At 37.0% G+C, this 17,868-nt stretch overlaps 1 protein-coding gene across 1 annotated transcript in view; it reads left to right on the top strand.

Moving 5' to 3' along the window:
* Positions 1-11,048, top strand: part of ABCA12 (ATP binding cassette subfamily A member 12) — a 176,659-nt gene extending 165,611 nt beyond the window's left edge. Inside the window, exons 48-53 of the mRNA XM_008053854.1 lie at positions 475-609; positions 2,946-3,049; positions 4,260-4,352; positions 5,760-5,865; positions 9,127-9,264; positions 10,622-11,048. Of these exons, the coding sequence (XP_008052045.1) occupies positions 475-609; positions 2,946-3,049; positions 4,260-4,352; positions 5,760-5,865; positions 9,127-9,264; positions 10,622-10,729 (684 nt within the window). The 3' untranslated portion in view covers positions 10,730-11,048. The remainder of the gene's footprint in view (positions 1-474; positions 610-2,945; positions 3,050-4,259; positions 4,353-5,759; positions 5,866-9,126; positions 9,265-10,621) is intronic.
* Positions 11,049-17,868: the final 6,820 nt, after the last annotated feature.

The following is a 17,868-nucleotide window of genomic DNA, read 5'->3' as shown; positions in this document are numbered from 1 at the left end:
GATTCCTAATGTGCTAAAGTTTTGGTACTGGGTCAGTTTTAAATAGCCTTAAAGCCTTTGTGACAACTCACCCCTCAGCAAGAAGAAAAAGGAGGGAGTGATGACACTCAGTGAAGAACCTGCCTTGTGAATTCCGTTTTGGTTCTTTTAAGTTTTACAAGAGAAGCCTGTGGCAATACAGCATAAAGAACAATCTGTAACAGTAAACACACACATATACTTGGCGGGGAGAATCCCCTTCGAAATGAGCCTCCACGTAATTGCTTTTGACACTTTATGTAAACTATTCATTTTTATGTGGTTCTTTGAAAATAAAAATGAAATCAATACTAAATTTAAGTGTTTTACTATTTTCTAGATATATATTTTCAGTGATATAATTTGCTTTCACACACAAATTTTTTTTTTTTAATTTAGAGCTTTAAGGGTTTTGACAATGGAAGGTCAACGTGACTCCTCTTTTATCGTTTACAGACTGTTCATAAACTCCTTAGGAGACTTCACCTAATGCCTTACAAGGACAGACCTACCTCTATGTGCAGTTACGGCACAAAAAGAAAACTATCCACAGCACTGGCCTTGATAGGAAAACCTTCCATTCTGCTGTTGGTAAGAGAGGCATTACAAAAAAGGCGACTGTGTAACTGCAACAGCATGTCCAATTGTATATGTTAACATTTCATCATCATGTTTGCAGTCAATATTTATGGAGGTCTCACTGTGTGCTAGTTATTGTACAGGGCACTTATCCTATCTCATTAAGGGAATTTATATCAATGAATAATTTGTTACTATAACAGTATGACCTCAAAAATGTTTTGTGTGAAGCAATAGCACAGTGGATTTCAGAGGAAACGCTGGCATGGAAATAAGAAGCAGCCGAAACAAAATTCAGGGTAGTCAAATAAGTAAGTAAAGGTATGGAATGTGGTAGAATTTGATTCCTACCTATGGAAGAAATTGTGTCTTTTCTTATTAGGGACTGATCAGGTGAACTGACAATTTCCAACTTCCACTGTGGAAGACAAGCACATTTTAGGACAAAGTATTGTGCTAAAAATTTATTTTCTTGTTACTTAAAAATATGAGTTATCTAGATGAGGATGTGATTTGATACCATACTATTTTATCTAAATGGAAGGGGCAAGAAATGCATTCCACATATGTATTTTGGTACCATTTAATTGATCACCTGGAAATATAAATTACACATAGTAGTGATATAGTATTCTGTTCCCCAGACCCAAGATTGTATATTTCAGAGAAACATATTTGTCCTTATTTTGAAAAATTCCCTTAATTAAAGGACCTCCAAACTCCATAGCCTTAACTATGTGCAATAATAATCCAGTTATAAGTCACCACACTATTCCAGGGATGAATCATATGGTGGATCAATCATTTGAACTGCCAGATAGAATGATGCCACGGTCCATCTTCCTAGAAGCTTCCAGAAGCTTCTAATGCATTATATCTCTGACAATCGCTGCTTATAATGGAATAATAAGAGAGGCATTACAAAAAAGGCGACTTTTTGTGTAAAATCCCTTGATTGAACAAAACAATCCTTAGGCACCCCTGTGAGATAATAGATATAAATCACTTTAAAATGTTAAAAGTGTTAAGTAAAAGTTATGTATAAATGAGCCAAACTGAAATACAGGCTATGAGACATTAAAAAAATCATGTTTCCTTCTATATGTATTTACTATATATGCCGTCTTTTTCAAACATAGGAGAAGTTACAGTGTATCCTAAAAGTTTCCCCAAATTAACACTCATTTATTTCTTTCTTTAAACAATTTAAAAATCATTATTCTTAATTCATACATTAAAACCGTACATATTTATGAGGTATAATATAATATTTTTGATTCACGTATACAATGTGTAATGCTCAAATCAGGGAAATTAGCATATTCATCACCTCAGACATGTATTATTTACTTGTGTTCAGAACATTCAAAATCCTCTCTTCTAACTATTTGAAAACATACAACAAATTGTTGTTAAATAGAGTCATCTTACAGAGCTGTGGACACCAGAACATATTGCTTCTATCTAGTTGTAATTTTGCATCCATTAACCAACTTCTCTCCATTTTCCTCTCCCTATTACCCTTTCTAGTCTTAAGCAACTACGATTCTACTCTCTACTTCTATGAGCTCAACTTTGTAAGCATTCACATAACTCATTCCATTCCAACTATAAACATAAGCCCCTATTTATCCTATGTACATATTTTTCATTGCAAATACATATATTTTTAAATTTTTACCTATAATTTATTTTTTTAATAATCTGACAGGATTGATTATTACTTGTTTAGATTATCTAGTGCTACATTTTCTAATTTTACGTCTCCACAATTTTTCAAAACATCATTTACTTTGAAAAATAATGCATCTCTTTTGACTTGGCAATTTCTGCAAATTGTATTTTTATTTCCCCAGGGAGTGTTAAATTTCACTTAATGACATAAAACTAGAAATACACCTCAAACATATTAACTGAAATATCAAATTGTGTTCTTTCTGCTTCACTTAGCATATCACCCATAGCCACAAATCCGCTATCATGAGCAGGGGGGTAATCTTGTTGATGCAGCCTCCTGTATATATGTGGCAATGTAGAACTAAATGTAAAAACTCTGATTTGCCAGTAATTGAAGTAGAAATTCTTTCCGAAGAAACATGAGATGGATGTAAAGTAACAGGGTGTCAGTTTCACGGAGATACTTTTTAAAAACAGATTGACAATTTTAAATGATTAATTTTGAGTTCTTTGACAGCAGCAGAAAGAAGTCTATTAAGTATAAAACAAGTTAGTCACAGGACCTCGAAAAGTGATTTCTGTCTTCGGGAAGTGAAATGCAGTGATTCATGTAAAGAACCTCATCAAAAATTAATTAATTTGATACATTTCTCTTGTAACTTTCTATTAAGGATGAACCGAGCTCTGGGATGGATCCTAAGTCGAAACGGCACCTCTGGAAGATCATTTCGGAAGAAGTACAGAACAAATGTTCTGTCATCCTCACGTCTCACAGGTGAACTGAGTGAAGGACCTTTAAGGTCAAATCACACAATCTTAGCATGATAGTTGGGAAAAGGTACTCCCGTGTGATGCATACAGGGATAACGAATGCCCACAATTGTGTCAAAGTATTTATGTTTACCATAGTAGGAGCAAGTCGGGCGGGTTTCATGGTGAGAATACATCTCCTGTGGTTAGACAGGGTGAAGGTCTAAGTTGTCTTTTAAAAATCCAGTTTCATGACTTACGGCCCTCTCAACTCAACTATGGCTCCCGATTGCTTGGCAAATGAAGTTCAGAATCCTTAGACTTCATATGCAAAAGCTTTTATTCTCTGGCCTCATCTAAACGTCCAGTCTCCCTCAATCCCCTTGCCCCCTCCAGCGACATCTTCTCCTGTTGGTGAATTTAAATGACTTTGTAGGTCTGCATTTGCACGCTGCCCCTTCCATCTCTTTGGCTGTGGTTTCTCCTTGAAATGGTCTGTTTACGAAATCTTTCCAAGTTCTAATCTTACTTGTCCTTCCAGAACCTATTTGTATGCCTGTTCTCTGTGACGCAGATCCTTCCAATCAGCTAAGAGGCTAAAGGGTCGTATCTGTTTCTCTTCTAAGTTTGACCTTGTATTATAAATTGTATTAAGTTTATCTTTGCATTACAATGATCATACAGTAGAAAATGTATTTGTTTATTATCAAGAGGCTTGTGTATATCATAGCTCTACCCCAGCACATTGAAGCCAATTATTTGACTTCCATTAACTTTTGTATGAAGTACACAGGGAGATACTTCAAATCACCTTCCATTGTAATAGTCCATGAAATTATCAATTATAATCAAGTAAAGTCCAACTGAATAGGGGAGGAAAGGCACACACACACACAAAAAGCTTGGTATTATTTTGAAAGCCTTTCTGAAGAAGGGTAGGTCTTGAGTCACAGCTTGAAAGAGCTTGAAAGAAAAATTACGTTTGTTAGGGCATTCCAAGTAAGGAGATAGCCTCAAATTTTAGAAGAAACAGTAATAAGCCCTATCTGAAGACATTTAATTTATATTTTAAAAGATTTTTTGTTCTCCTTCAAGAGAATTAAAAACTAAAAGAGTGCTAAAGAACTAAAATAGTATTTCTAAGATTCATTAATGAAACAGTTAAGCTTATGCTCATGGTTTTTAACCCCATTTCCCATGCCCTGAATGCTAATGTAATTATACCTGTCTCTTAGCATGGAAGAATGTGAAGCTCTCTGTACCAGGCTGGCCATTATGGTGAATGGAAGGTTCCAGTGTATTGGATCTTTGCAGCATATAAAGAGCAGGTGAACAGCAAATCTATTATTTAGCAGATGGTGCCGGGTAATCAATTGAATGATACTCAACTCAGTTCCAGGGATTATCTCAGCAGCTTGAATAGTACAGCTTGAATTGGAGAAACAAATCACTGGAAGCTAATCATTGACTCACCTTATATTGAAATCATTTTATTGAGAGCTTGATGTATTTTTAGTTGAAAACCCCCAAGCCTAGAAGACCTAAACTAAATAAATGATCCACAACCAAATTACTCACAGAAAGAAGTTTCAAGAATTTGTCCAGTGACAAATTAGACCTTGATAAATATATGAAGGTATAGACTTTTAGCTAGCATGCTCATTTGCCATTTGCACAGGCTTTCAGCAAGCTATTTAACATTTTCACCACATTCAAAATATTTTGATCAAAATACATTGGGGAAGTGTGCATAAATCTCATATTACTATCAAATTAACAGTAATTTTAATAGTTTATATTCACCAGAATCTATATGCATTTATACATATCCATGTCAGTCTTTCAACTTCAGGATGTTACTTTATACTTTTATGTACAAGTTGACACTCTTGCAGGATAATATTAACCAAAATAAAAAGGATAATAAAGGCATTATGTTGCTTTTGGAGGGTCTGTTGTGACTTGTTTACAAACTCTATTCTTGGTGAGAACAATTAGCTAGCAGATTGATGTAAAATTTGTTTTTAAAACCGCAATAACTTTGGTCTTTACTGTTGACACCAAATCTCCCACGACCTGCCTCTGAAGACCTTGCTTAATTTAAATTAGAAAGTATTTAACACTAGAAATTGACATCCTTTGCCAATTCATAAATATCAAGGAAAACCAAGATTGTGTATTTTCTTTTTTTTTTTTTTTTTGAGTTGGAGTCTCACTCTGTCACCCAGACTGGAGTGCAATGGTCGCTCCCGGCCACCACAGCCTCGACCTGCTGGGCTCCGGCGATCCTTCTGCCTCAGCCTTCCAAGTAGCTGGAACTACAGGCGCGCGCTACCACGCCCGGCTGATTTTTTGATTTATTGTAGAGATGAGGTCTCGCCAGGTTGCCCGGGCAGGTCTCGAACCTGCGGGCTCAGGCGATCCACTCACCTCAGCCTCCCAAAGTGCTGGGATTACAGACTGAGCCACCGAGCCCGGCCATGTGTTTTCTTTTCAACACAGCTTTTGCCCAAAAGTTCTGATTGTGTATAGAGGTAGAAATAAATAAAAAAATCATGGCAGTGCCCTATTTCAAGTTTGCAATATGCCCTGAACTTTTATGGCAAGATTACAGTCTTTATATAAGAAAAGGGGCTGTAATGGTCAGCTTGGGTCCTGTTTCATTATCTAGAATTCCAGGGGAGCTATTTCGGCAAAATGTAACTTATATTGTATTTTACACCTTTACTTTCTAGGTTTGGACGAGGATTTACTGTCAAAGTTCACTTGAAGAATAACAGAGTGAGCATGGAGACCCTTACGAAGTTCATGCAGCTGCACTTTCCAAAAACATACTTAAAAGTAAGTGACTTTCCTTTTGATCTTGACTGGTTCTGGTAGTCATAATCAAATGTCACAGTGATGTTTGCCATTTCCAAGCTGACCACGGTTTATTATTCATCTAAACATATTTACTAGTTCAAGATGCATAAGATACTCCAAATCACACTTAGTAGGGACAGATAGAAACTTCAAATTAAGTATCAATGTATTTGTAGCTATTTAAACTTACCATAGTCCTTTCACATACATTTATTAACTTATTCCTCACAGAGGCCTTTATGATCATAATATATCAGTTTTCAAATTGTATATCTTGCTAGTTTACTAGCTATACATGTTAGGGAACTGAGGGATGACAGGTATTGTACGATCAAGTGCATTTTTTTCTTAGAAAAAAAACCAAACTATAGAGTTCCAGAACGTCACAGCTGGAGGAGATTGTCTCCTTTGTTTGCCTCATTTGAAAAATAAGTCCACAAAAGTTTGAGCAGCACTGAGTGGAAATCAAGTCCTCAAGTCCAGACTAGTTGAACTATTGCACAGTTGATTTCATCTTACATATTAGGTACATAACCACGAGAGGGACACACACAGATATCTGCATATATATCTAACATAGCACATGCTTAAAATAAATGTACTTGATAGAAAAAGTTATCATTACAACATCTTTGATGTAAAGGCAATTGGTAGAAGATGATGATAACAAATAATTGTTTTTAAAGGGAAATCAGATGTGAGATGATGAAAACAAATTGTGCAAGACTTGGGCTGAGGTCTGACTGTACCCATGTCATTTCCAGCAAGACGTTTAAAGTCTTTGAGCCTCCTTTTTCTCATTTGTGAATAGAAACACAGCCCTCTCTCCTTATCTTTGGAGGATATGTTCCAAAATCCCCAGTGGATACTGGAAACCATGAATTGTACTAGACCGTGTATACACTATGTTTTTTCCTATCTAGTAACGAGCAAGTAGCATATCCATCGTGAATACATTGGACAAAAAGATGATTCACATCCCAGATGGGGTGGAACGAGACAGTGCAAGACTGTATCATGCTATTTAGAAAGGCATGCCACTTCAAACTTATGAGTTGTTTGTTTTTATAATTTTCCATTTCATGTTTTCAGACCTTCGTTGGTCACAGGTAAATGAATCCTTGGAAAGCAAAACCACAGATAAGGGAGGACTATTGAAATAATATCTACTTCACAAAACCAGTGTGAGGACTAAATGATAAGGAGAACAAAATGGCAAAGACACTTCATAAGCTATAAGTCATAATGTTGATGTGAAGTGATTTTAGAGAAAATAATGCATTTTTTAAAAGAATTCTTTTATCTTTACAAAATACCTTTGCTTCAGCCTCCCCAAGCTCTGGCTAACTTCTCTAGGAAATAATAGCTTTCATGATTCTTATCAAAGGCTGTTTTCTATCATCTAAATTTAAATCAAATGTAAAAGTTAAAGGACATATTTCTTGCACAAACCATGTTGGTTGTAATGCTTTTTCTTTTAGTGAATTTCTGGGTTGAAATCTGTGTTTATTCCTGAGTGATGAAATTACATTATCCTTGGCCTGGTCCTCATGGGACCAGTGCTACACAAGCAAATGTAATGATGATAAAAGTTTGATTTCTCCCTAAGCAGACCATTCTTTGCAAATCTGTGGTGGTTTCTAGGTCTCTGGATGGGAAATAACCAGAACAACAACGTGAGAGCAAAAGTAAGCAAGGTGGCAAGATTGTGGTGACAGATCTAATGTAACTACAAATGGATGGGAGAGGCTGGATGAGAAGGGTCTTGAATACCAGGCTCGAAATACACCATCTTGGTCTGATCCATAGAGGTCGCAGGAATAGATTCTGGAATAAGAAAACATACTGTTCAAAGTAGTGTTTAGGAAAGATTATACTAGCTGTTTTGTGCCAGAATAAATCAGTGTATATAGTTTCCAGGCTTCTGAAGAGGCTGCTGCAGTAATTCAGATCTGGGGTGGTGAGCATCAAGGTAATAACACTGATGGTGTAAATGGAGAAGAAAGGTTAAATTTGAAAGGTATTTTAAAGAAAAAAATAAATAACACAGAAACAAAGAATTGAGTATCACATGTTCTCACTCATAAGCAAACATTGAATAATTATCATAATACTATAAGAAAAGGTGGCTCAGCCTGTAATCCGCACGTTGGGAGGCTGAGGTGAGTGAATTGCTTGAGCCCGTGGGTTCGAGACCCACCTGGGCAACTTGGCGAGACCTCATCTCTACAACAAATCAAAAATCAGCCGGGCGTGGTAGCGCTCACCTATAGTTCCAGCTACTTGGAAGGCTGAGGCAAAAGGATTGCCAGAGCCCAGCAGGTGGAGGCTGCGGTGGCCGGGAGCGGCCACTGCACTCCAGTCTGGGTGAGAGAGTGAGACTCCAACTCAAAAAAAAAAAAAAAAAAAAGAAAAGGATTGGCAGTAGTGGGAAACTGCTACGAGGGTGTGGAGAGGTAGGGTTGGCAGCAGTGGGAATCTGCTGGGGTGGGGGCACACCTCATCAACAAGGGTACCTGCATAATGAGCATTTGTATACCTAACCCTGTATGGTACCCCACATCTTTAAAATAAACAATAAAAAATTTTAAAACAAGTAACTCATACCAATAAAAAAACATGAGCTGTGGTAATTGATTCGATATCCAGAAAAGCAAGTTGTTAAAGATACTCAAAGTCACTAAGAACAGATTACTAAGTAGATGGTGATACGATTGACTAAAATGAAGAAAATGAAGAGAATTTAAGGGTGAGTTGAGATGCATGCAATGTCATTTGAATGAAGTTTCTCCTAGACGATACTTTTGAAGTCTAATATCTTTAGCTGATATAAATTGAACAGCTATGTTTTAGCCTTTTAGAACAATGCTAACATAACATGAAATTTATAAAATTGATTGCTGAGAAAGCTTATGTGCACTGAGCATAATCTGACATGTGAAATAACATTCCACCCTCTTTCTTTCCAGGCAAGATGACAATGACTTTATACGTTCACATGAATGTAGAATGCTTTGGAATGTTCATTAATTTTTCATTTTTTTTCTCTATGACACTTACAAAACTTTTCGTCTCTTCTTTGCAAGTTATTCATTTCAAAACATATCCATTATCTACACTGCAGCATCATTTTCAGTAGAATGAATTTCAGTATTTTCCTTAGCTCTTGGTAAAGTTATGTCTAGTCATGTCAGTATTACTTGACACTGCAAAATAATTTTTTTCCTTTGGTTCCCACAGGACCAACACCTTAGCATGCTAGAGTATCATGTACCAGTCACAGCAGGAGGGGTAGCAAACATTTTTGATCTGCTGGAAACCAACAAGACTGCATTAAATATTACAAATTTCTTAGTGAGTCAGACCACTCTGGAAGAGGTGAGACATACAACATGATTCATGTGCACAATGTTGCGTATTATTATGCATTCGGGCTATTTCTTTTTGATCACATTCAATTTGCTTTCAATTAAATTAACATCAAATCTTGCACCTGAAAAACTTAGCAAAGAGCCTAATTAATTTCTAACTTCATTTGGGGGTTTTTTTTAAAGAAAAGATATGAAAGTCACAAACTATTTTTAATGGAGGAAAGATGTTTCCATTCTATATGACATCAATTTCCATAACGTTTTATGTGTCTCTAAAGCAACAAAAGACAGATTTCACCTATATATCAACAGCAGTTAACACCTTTGGCCCTTCCTCCATGGTGGGTTTCTTAAAGAACATTTCTATTGATTAGCTTCCTGGATCAGGAGATGGGGGTAACTGGAGAAAATTTGCTGTCAGACCCTTAGATCTGCTAAATTCAGGCAATTAAAGTGGCAAATGCACAATCACTCCCTTTTACTTACATCGTCTGTCTTAATTACATTTGCATTCAATAACTAGAGGCTTCATAGGCTAGCCTTTATCATCTCTGCTCTGTCTGAATTTTGTACAGCTCAACCAACATGATATATAGAATGTCTGATTGCATCTGTCATTGGAATGGTTCTGAAAGTAAGGCCCTAGGGGCCTCTGGGTCAATGTACGGTGCTGCATTTTATGGACAACTTTTTAAATGGGGTTTTAGGCATTTTAATGGAGGCTTTAGACAAGCATGGCTTTGCCAACACAGAAGATTTAGCCTTTGACTTATGACCAACTACCAGCACCGTGCCTGGCAAAAGATAGACTCTCAATAAATAGTTTTTAGTGGAATCTATGACTAATAGATTTAAAGATTTTAAACAAAGCAAGAGGTCCACCTGTTAAATAGTTGGCTTACTGAGCATAGCGTTCATGTGGACTTTTTATACAAATTTTATTTTAGTGCATTAATTCTTGAAACGTAGTGAAATTTCCCTCAACAGTTCTACACAAACAATTGATAAGGGCATGGGACTGGGCCTTGTTTATACCTGTTAGAGGTACCGATCTTGATCATATGACTGCTGACATGTGACTCTCCTGATATTTCCCTACAGTTTTACTTTTAGATGATCAATTATAATCATAATAATAAATATGGTCATAGATATAGGTGCTATTTTCAAACCCCAATTAAATTTGAATATCTAACAGGACTCCTAGTGCTAATGTGTATAAATATGCAGATGTGCCCCTATAAAATCTAGCTTTCACATTTACTCTTCCAAATAAGAGTGTGTGTGTATGTGTGTGTGGATTAACCGTATTTCTTCCTTTGGTTTATTGGGCACTAATGACTTCATTTTCCCTGAAAAATCAGGTCTTCATCAACTTTGCCAAAGATCAAAAATCCTATGAAACTGCAGATACCAGTAGCCAAGGTTCCACAATAAGCGTTGACTCACAGGATGACCAGATGGAGTCCTAACACTTCCAGCAAACTCAATCTCAGCCCATGACCAAAAGTTTCATTATGAGGAGTAGCCATAGAAGATACTACTTCTGCAAAATATCTTCCTTTTAAAGTGTTATGCTGTATGGAAAGTTACAATTGTGTAAGACTAACGGGTCATTAGCAATGGGAAGTTTTCTTCCTAAGGTCAGTGAATGTTGTTGGTACTGAAATGAATTCCCGTACACTCCACGCTGTGAGTATGCTAATGTGTACGTTAGTGACTCTTATGTAAAGGTGAAACCACCTCAAGATGAATGTTTTAATTTATTACTTTCAATAAAAAGATAGCTTAAAAGGCATGGATATTAATAGTTGAAACGTAAAAGCGGAGAAGAAAAGGAAGGTGGTTCATGATAGGGAGGGCTGTGAGAGCAAACAAAATCATTTATTTTCAGAAAAGAACAGAATGGGCACAACCGTGAATACGTGAGTCTACTGTGACTTGGAAAGTGCTAAGGGCTAGAGTAACATTTGCAAAGCAATGGGCACGATGTCTGCAATGCATGTGGATGTCATTTCCTGTACCTGTGAATACATGGGGGACATGCTGAACCCACAAAGTGCCTTTCCACAAGAATGCAATAGACAGGGCAGTTTACCCTGGTGGTAAACCCAACTTTGATTCATTCCTGCCATGCCTTCCCAATAGTAAGGCACGGGATGACGCTACTTGCTCTCAGTGGGGAGAAATGGGTATGTCCACTGGGCAGATACAAATCTTGAAAAAATAATGAATGTGCTGCTGGCAGGCAACATTAAAAAAAACAAACAAAAAAAACTCCTACAGAAACCCTCATGTTTGGGGTTTCTCCTCAGGAAACATTCCTGTGGAGGGAAAAGGAATATGAAGATAATTTTCAGTTGATTACCTGGCCGACCCAGAATCGTATGTGTGGCTGGATGGATTTCTTAATAATGTCTTAATAATGCCAAATGATGTGACCCTCGGGAAAGGTGCTTTATATGATGTGTGTGTGTGTGTGTGTGTGTGTGTGTGCGTGTGTGTGTGTGTGTGTGTGTGTGTCTATACAAGTTTACCAGCTTTGGCATGACTGTTTTTGTTCCAAAAGTCAATAAACTCAGTGTTTAGAAAAAAATCATCTATGCTGTCATTTCATTTGTTGGGGAAGAGCCAGGAACCTAAAAATAGGAGTCGTGTGACCTGCAAGATTCCATCTGATCTGGCTTCTGGCTTCTTCATCCACATCCTCATGGTTCTTCCCTTGCTCTTCAGGATCTAGCCATGCTGACCTCTCTTCTGTTTTCTGGTGCCCCACACTCCTTCCCATGTCCAGACCTTTGCACGTGCCGTTCCCCTACTGGAAACGTTCCATTTTTCTTCGATACTTTGTGCTAGCTAATAGTCTTCAGAAATGCTCTTCTTTCTCAGAGAAGCTCCACTGTCCTGCTTTCTCATTTTAAATCCAGTCTGCTGTCCTAATACTGTATGTTGTCATATCTCCTACTTTTCTGTCAGAGCATGTATCATCACTTGTAACATAGCCAGACTAGTAATATGGTATATATATTAACAGACAGCAAGACAATTCCTCTCAGGTTAGAAAACGTCTTTGTTAAGTGCAATATATTGATAAGTCTTTGGGGGTAGAAGGTATAATTCTGAGAACGTGAGTGTCTTCAGGACTCCGAGGTGACAAAACTAGACAACGAGGCTCCATGAAAGAATAAAATAAGTTTGTTTGTTGTTCATTGTCTTTGTTGTGATTGGCTGGTTGCTTGCTTCTGTGCAATGGTAGAAAGGGGAGCAAAGAAGAGAAGAATGTGGAAGAAGGAGGAACCGGTGAGATGGCAGAAGGCTGAGTATTGAAAAGAGATGGGCCAGACTCGGTGGCTCAGCCTGTAATCCCACGCTTTGGGAGGCCGAGGTGAGTGAATTGCCTGAGCCCACGGGTTCGAGACACGCCTGGGCAACTTGGCGAGACCTCATCTCTACAATAAATCAAAAAAATTAACTGGGCATGGTAGCACACACCTGTACTTCCGACTACTTGGAAGGCTGGGCCGAAGGATCGCCGGAGCCCAGCAGGTCGAGGCTGCAGTGGCCAGGAGCGGCCAGTGTACTCCAATCTGGGGGACAGAGTGAGACTCCGACTCAAAAAAAAAAAGAGAGATGAAAGTCCAGTGAGAAAGTGGAGAGGTTGAATGGACTTGTAAAATGATGACTATCCAAACACTTTTCATATTCATTTTCTGTGCAGCCATGCTGTAGACTCTCCCTGCTACCCCTGAATCTTCAGTAAAGTCCGACACATGTATCAGTGCCTTGTGTGGACGAGTGTCTCGTGGAGACTAGGGAAGGGATATGTTAATGCATTTTTTGAAAGAGGTTCAGCAGAGTGACTGCTTTATCCTAGAATAAGAAACCTAAAGACCGTAAACCAGGGAGGTGCCAGGACATGTGCTGAAAGATCTTCTGATTATAGAACATTGATTGGTGCTCCAGCCAATCTCATCTACCTCTCTGGAAGCCCCAGCTGGCTTCTAGTCTATGGTAACAGCATCTTCGTTTGAGTGTTTGGTATTTCTCTTCCTACTAGACTTGACACTCTATGAGGACAGAGATCTATTTTGATCTTCCTGGTTCTCCCACCAGCGCCTATGTACACAATAAATATTTGTGGCACTCTGAATATTTGTTGGTTAGATAAATAAATAAATGAGAAACAAAAGAGAAGTTGGCGTGGTTGATATGGAAACCAAGCGTCCTGATTCTGTTTAAATTTCTGAAATACAGTGAAGTTTCCCATGAGGTAGTTTATTCAGAGAGAAGAAAAAGGAAAGATGATTCCATATTACAGATATTATAGTGAATCTACTGCAGTGAGGGGATTTGAGCACTTTTCTTTGGAATTTAAATTCTAATGCTATGTTTTTGTATATTTATGCACATTTATTTTTTTCTTTGTCTTTTGTCTGTTAGGCTACTATATAAGAGTTCAATGCATATAAATCAGGCACATACATAAAAAGAAATAATTGAACCCACACCCCTTGGGCTTCTCAGCAGTAGAGAAAGTTTTCTGAGAATTCCCAGTTCTTGGAAGACCACCTTCACTCCAGATAACACCTACAGAATCTGCTTTTTTTAAAATGTCAGTTACCTGAATTACCTCTGAGGATTGTGACAATTTTTACTTCAAATGTAAAACTCGATTTTCGTAATATTAAAACATTGAGTTAAAAAAAAATCACAAGAATGAAAAAATGCTACGTATTACAACCTTCCCCAAATATGCTCTCTTCCTTACTGATCCACTCCTAGACAGGTAGCAAATGCTGGCCTAGGTGAGAATGGAGGTGATGGACCAGATTTGCATCCTCTTACTTCCACTTGACGCTGGGAGCCTGCTTGCTTCATTGACCTAAGCTTCTCAATTTAAGAGGACAGCAAGCTAAAAGAGAAAAAATATTATTTCCATTGGCAACATCTGTTACAAAGTTAATCCCGTCACATCCTTGTTTATAAATCCAGACTAGTTCTCCATAATTTGTAAACTGCAAACTCCTTAACTGATCATTAAAGTGTTGTATAATCTGGCCCCAACACTTCCACCTCTCCTCTCAAGTAGTCTGAGCTGTAAATGCAGTACATTTCTTGCTATACTAATTATTCAGATCCTTCTCAATTTCGTGCAACTTTGTTCACACTACTCTCTCCTCTGGAAAGATCTCTTCTCTCTCCCCACTCAGCTGTCATCTAGAATCTCCTTTTCATTGTTATCACCCTTCTCGAGTGTCTTCTCTTTAAGGTAACCTTCCCAGGAAACTTGGGCAGAGTTTATTGTTCTCCCGTTTGTTACAAAAGCATTTTTGTGCATGCCTCTGCAGAAGGAGTTCCATGCTGCATTATAAATCATCTCTGTGCGTGTCTCTTTCACTACACTCTCACTTCCTTTAGAGTGGTGACCGATTTTTTTCTTCATGATTATATCTCCCTTATGCAGAAAAATGTCAACATGCTGTTGCTCAATGACTCTTTGAAGGTCTATTTCAATTTAGAAATATTCTTACAATTTTTGCTTTAACTTTTTGTAATTATGTTTGCCTCATTTCTAGAAGACTATCAAAGTTTCAACCTAATTTCTGGAGGATAATGTGCTGATGACCAAAATTTGAAGTTAAAATGTTGATCCTGCATAAAGTGCATTCTATTAAAATGCTAAGCATTGGAGATAATTTTATTTAACAGTATAAACTAAAAGTATTGCCTATTATGGCATTTGCCCAAGGATATTAACAAATAAAGATGCTATTTAAAGAAATACTTTCACTAAGAGTTATGCTTAATCACTCCCATTGTACAAGTGGAAAAAGTAGGTAACACATAGTTGTAGTTCAAGTAGCAGCTACCACTTACTGATAATTTATTATGTATGAGACACTGGGTCAAGTTTGCCATATTAATTATATTCTTATTTAATTATCACAACAAACTTTCAACTTATCAGTCCCCTTTTATTGATGTGGACACTAACGTTTGGAAAAAACTAATTACTTGCCCAGAATCATATAGTCAAAGAGTTAATTTAACTCCACAGACTGTACTCTGATATAGACAAAAAAACAAAAGCAAAAACAAGAGTTGAATATGTTAACTTAGATGCATAAAATTATAAAATTCACTAATAATTTAGTGGTGAGCTGTATTTATGTCTGTGCTGACTTGGGAAGAGACTCACTGGCCCTGTTGGTCATGAAAACTGCTCCTTTGACTGATACCTGAATACGGGTATCTCCAGTATGTGAAGCTTCTGTCCCTGACTATCCTCTTTCCCTCAGGAAGGACCCTGGTTTTTCATCCTACTCACCCCCTCAACTAAAATGCCTCACAAAGAAGCTCAACCATGTTGCTCGACATACAAAGGTTGACTGATCATTTCCATGTATTTTAATTCAAGAGTTTGCTTTGATGTATATTTTTTCTCATTTCATATCTGTTTCTATATCTCCTTCATTTTTTATGTTTTATTATTCCATACAAATGGGAACTAAAACTTCAGTCAGCACTACAAAATGGTCTATGCCTTAAAAAAGTTATGTCCAAAATGGTTCTTTCAACACTTCGAAATATATTTTTAGCTCTTATTGCAAGGGGTCTATTAAAAGTTTCTAGTGGAAGAGGAAAGTCCCTCACGTAAACGGCTGCTCTTGGCAACCTAGTAGAGTTGCAAACCAAATTCCTTCTTAAAGATAAAAGTTCCAATAACTGGCCCCCCAAAATATTTAATACTATTTTATGTTAAAGTTAGTCACTAAATGAAGATGTCCATTAATTAAATACTATGAACTAACACATTGTAGGCAAGATGCCCCAACCAGTGCGTATTTCAGTTTAAGAACAAAAAGTTCTTCCAAAAGCAAACCTCAGATATAACTCAAGAAAAAATCCCCCCAAATTTACGTCAGATTATTTGGTCAGATGCACAAGCACTAAGCTAGGAAATTTTCTTTTTACAGTTATCTGCTTTACAATTTTATCTGATGGGATTTGAGAGAAACTAATAGTTTTTTAAGTATATAAAGAACATTAAACATGTGTATAATAGAAGTTCCTTAAAAAACTAATCTATGGAAAAGGGAAAATGCTAAAACTATAATTCAGACAAACTTACCTTAAAAATAAACCTCAAAGCTACATCCTGAAAGAATATATTGTATATCTTGGTGGAAATGACTCAGAACAGACTTTATGGAGATATATATTTTATAAATTTATGAGAATAAAAAGAAAAATGTTCCCTGGATAGTCAAACAAAAGAACCAAGAACCTTCTTAGAGCAAGAAAATTAAGTTGCCAAATTATTTGACAGCAATTGTTTATACCAAGAAAAAAAATATGTAAACCAAAGCTATGTATAATCAAACTGACATCGAATTATTGGGCTTCAAGCAGATTATTTTGAAATATGAGAATTCAGAAAATATTATTTCAAAGACTTTTCCTGAGGAACATGCTGAAAAACAATTTTCTGGCAATAAAATGACTGGAGAGACATTGACATAAAGACTAGTGTTATGCATTAAATATCTATTTGTCTATAGAACAGAATAAATGAATACTACTAAGGTATGTAAGTTATAAAAAAAAGAGGAGAGAATTTATTTGATCTCTTCCTAGGTAGAGCTTCAAAGGTATTTATTATAAAAGTCTTCCCCAAATTGTTCCTTGATAATGAAATTAGAGTATAAATTATCTTATTAAATAATTTATCTTTATTAGAGAGCTTACAACCTTTCCTGACAAGTGTGACCTATCTAAAATTTCAAGATCCCTCCATGAATAGAGAATCTGTAACATGACTTATAAGTATAAAGCATATCATTTATTGAGTCCAGAATTAAGAAAACTATTTCTTTCAATAATTATTTTGCAAATATGACTAAGGAAGGAAAAAAGGCATTTATAGTGTAGTGAACACTCTAAGATGGCCCCAATTATAATTATCCCTACTTCCTGGCATGTATATTCTTCAGTGATCAATTATCTCTCCTTAAGTGTGGGCAGGACCTGAGACTCTCCTTAAGTGTGGGCAGGACCTGACCAACAGAATAAAGCAAAAGTAATATGTTACACAAGACTGCAACATCTGTCTTCATAAGAGTCTCCCTCCCTTGCTGGTGTGAATGAAGTGAGAGGCCATGTTGGAGAGTTCCCTTTGGCAAGAAATTGCAGGTAGCCTCTGACCAATGACTGGCAAGGAACTGAAGGTAGCCTCAAACTGACAGCAGCAAGAGACTGGGACCTGAAGTCCTACAACCTACAGAAAACGGAATGCTGCCAACAATCACTTGGCAAGAGCTTGGCAAGAGATTCTTCCCCAGGCTAGCGCACAGATGAGAATTGCACATGATTGCAGCCTTGCGGAGAACTCAGATAAGTGTGCCCAGACTCCTGGCCCACAGAAACTGTAAATAATAAATGTGTGTTGTGTTAAACCATTACATCTGTGGCAATAGTGTTAGACAGTAATAGACAGCTAACGTTCATAAGTAGAATCAGGACTCAAATCTAACTGTCTATACAGTGTTAACTTTCATTTTCTTTTTTGATAACATTTTCCCCCCAAATAATCCTTCCTAAAGTATGTAAC

Source organism: Carlito syrichta, unplaced genomic scaffold (assembly GCF_000164805.1).
Source record: "Carlito syrichta isolate Samal-C Ts95f unplaced genomic scaffold, Tarsius_syrichta-2.0.1 Scaffold10796, whole genome shotgun sequence".
Lineage (NCBI taxonomy): Eukaryota > Metazoa > Chordata > Mammalia > Primates > Tarsiidae > Carlito > Carlito syrichta.
The sequence above is the reverse complement of the archived record's forward strand: the minus strand, read 5'-3'. Positions and strand labels throughout refer to the sequence as shown.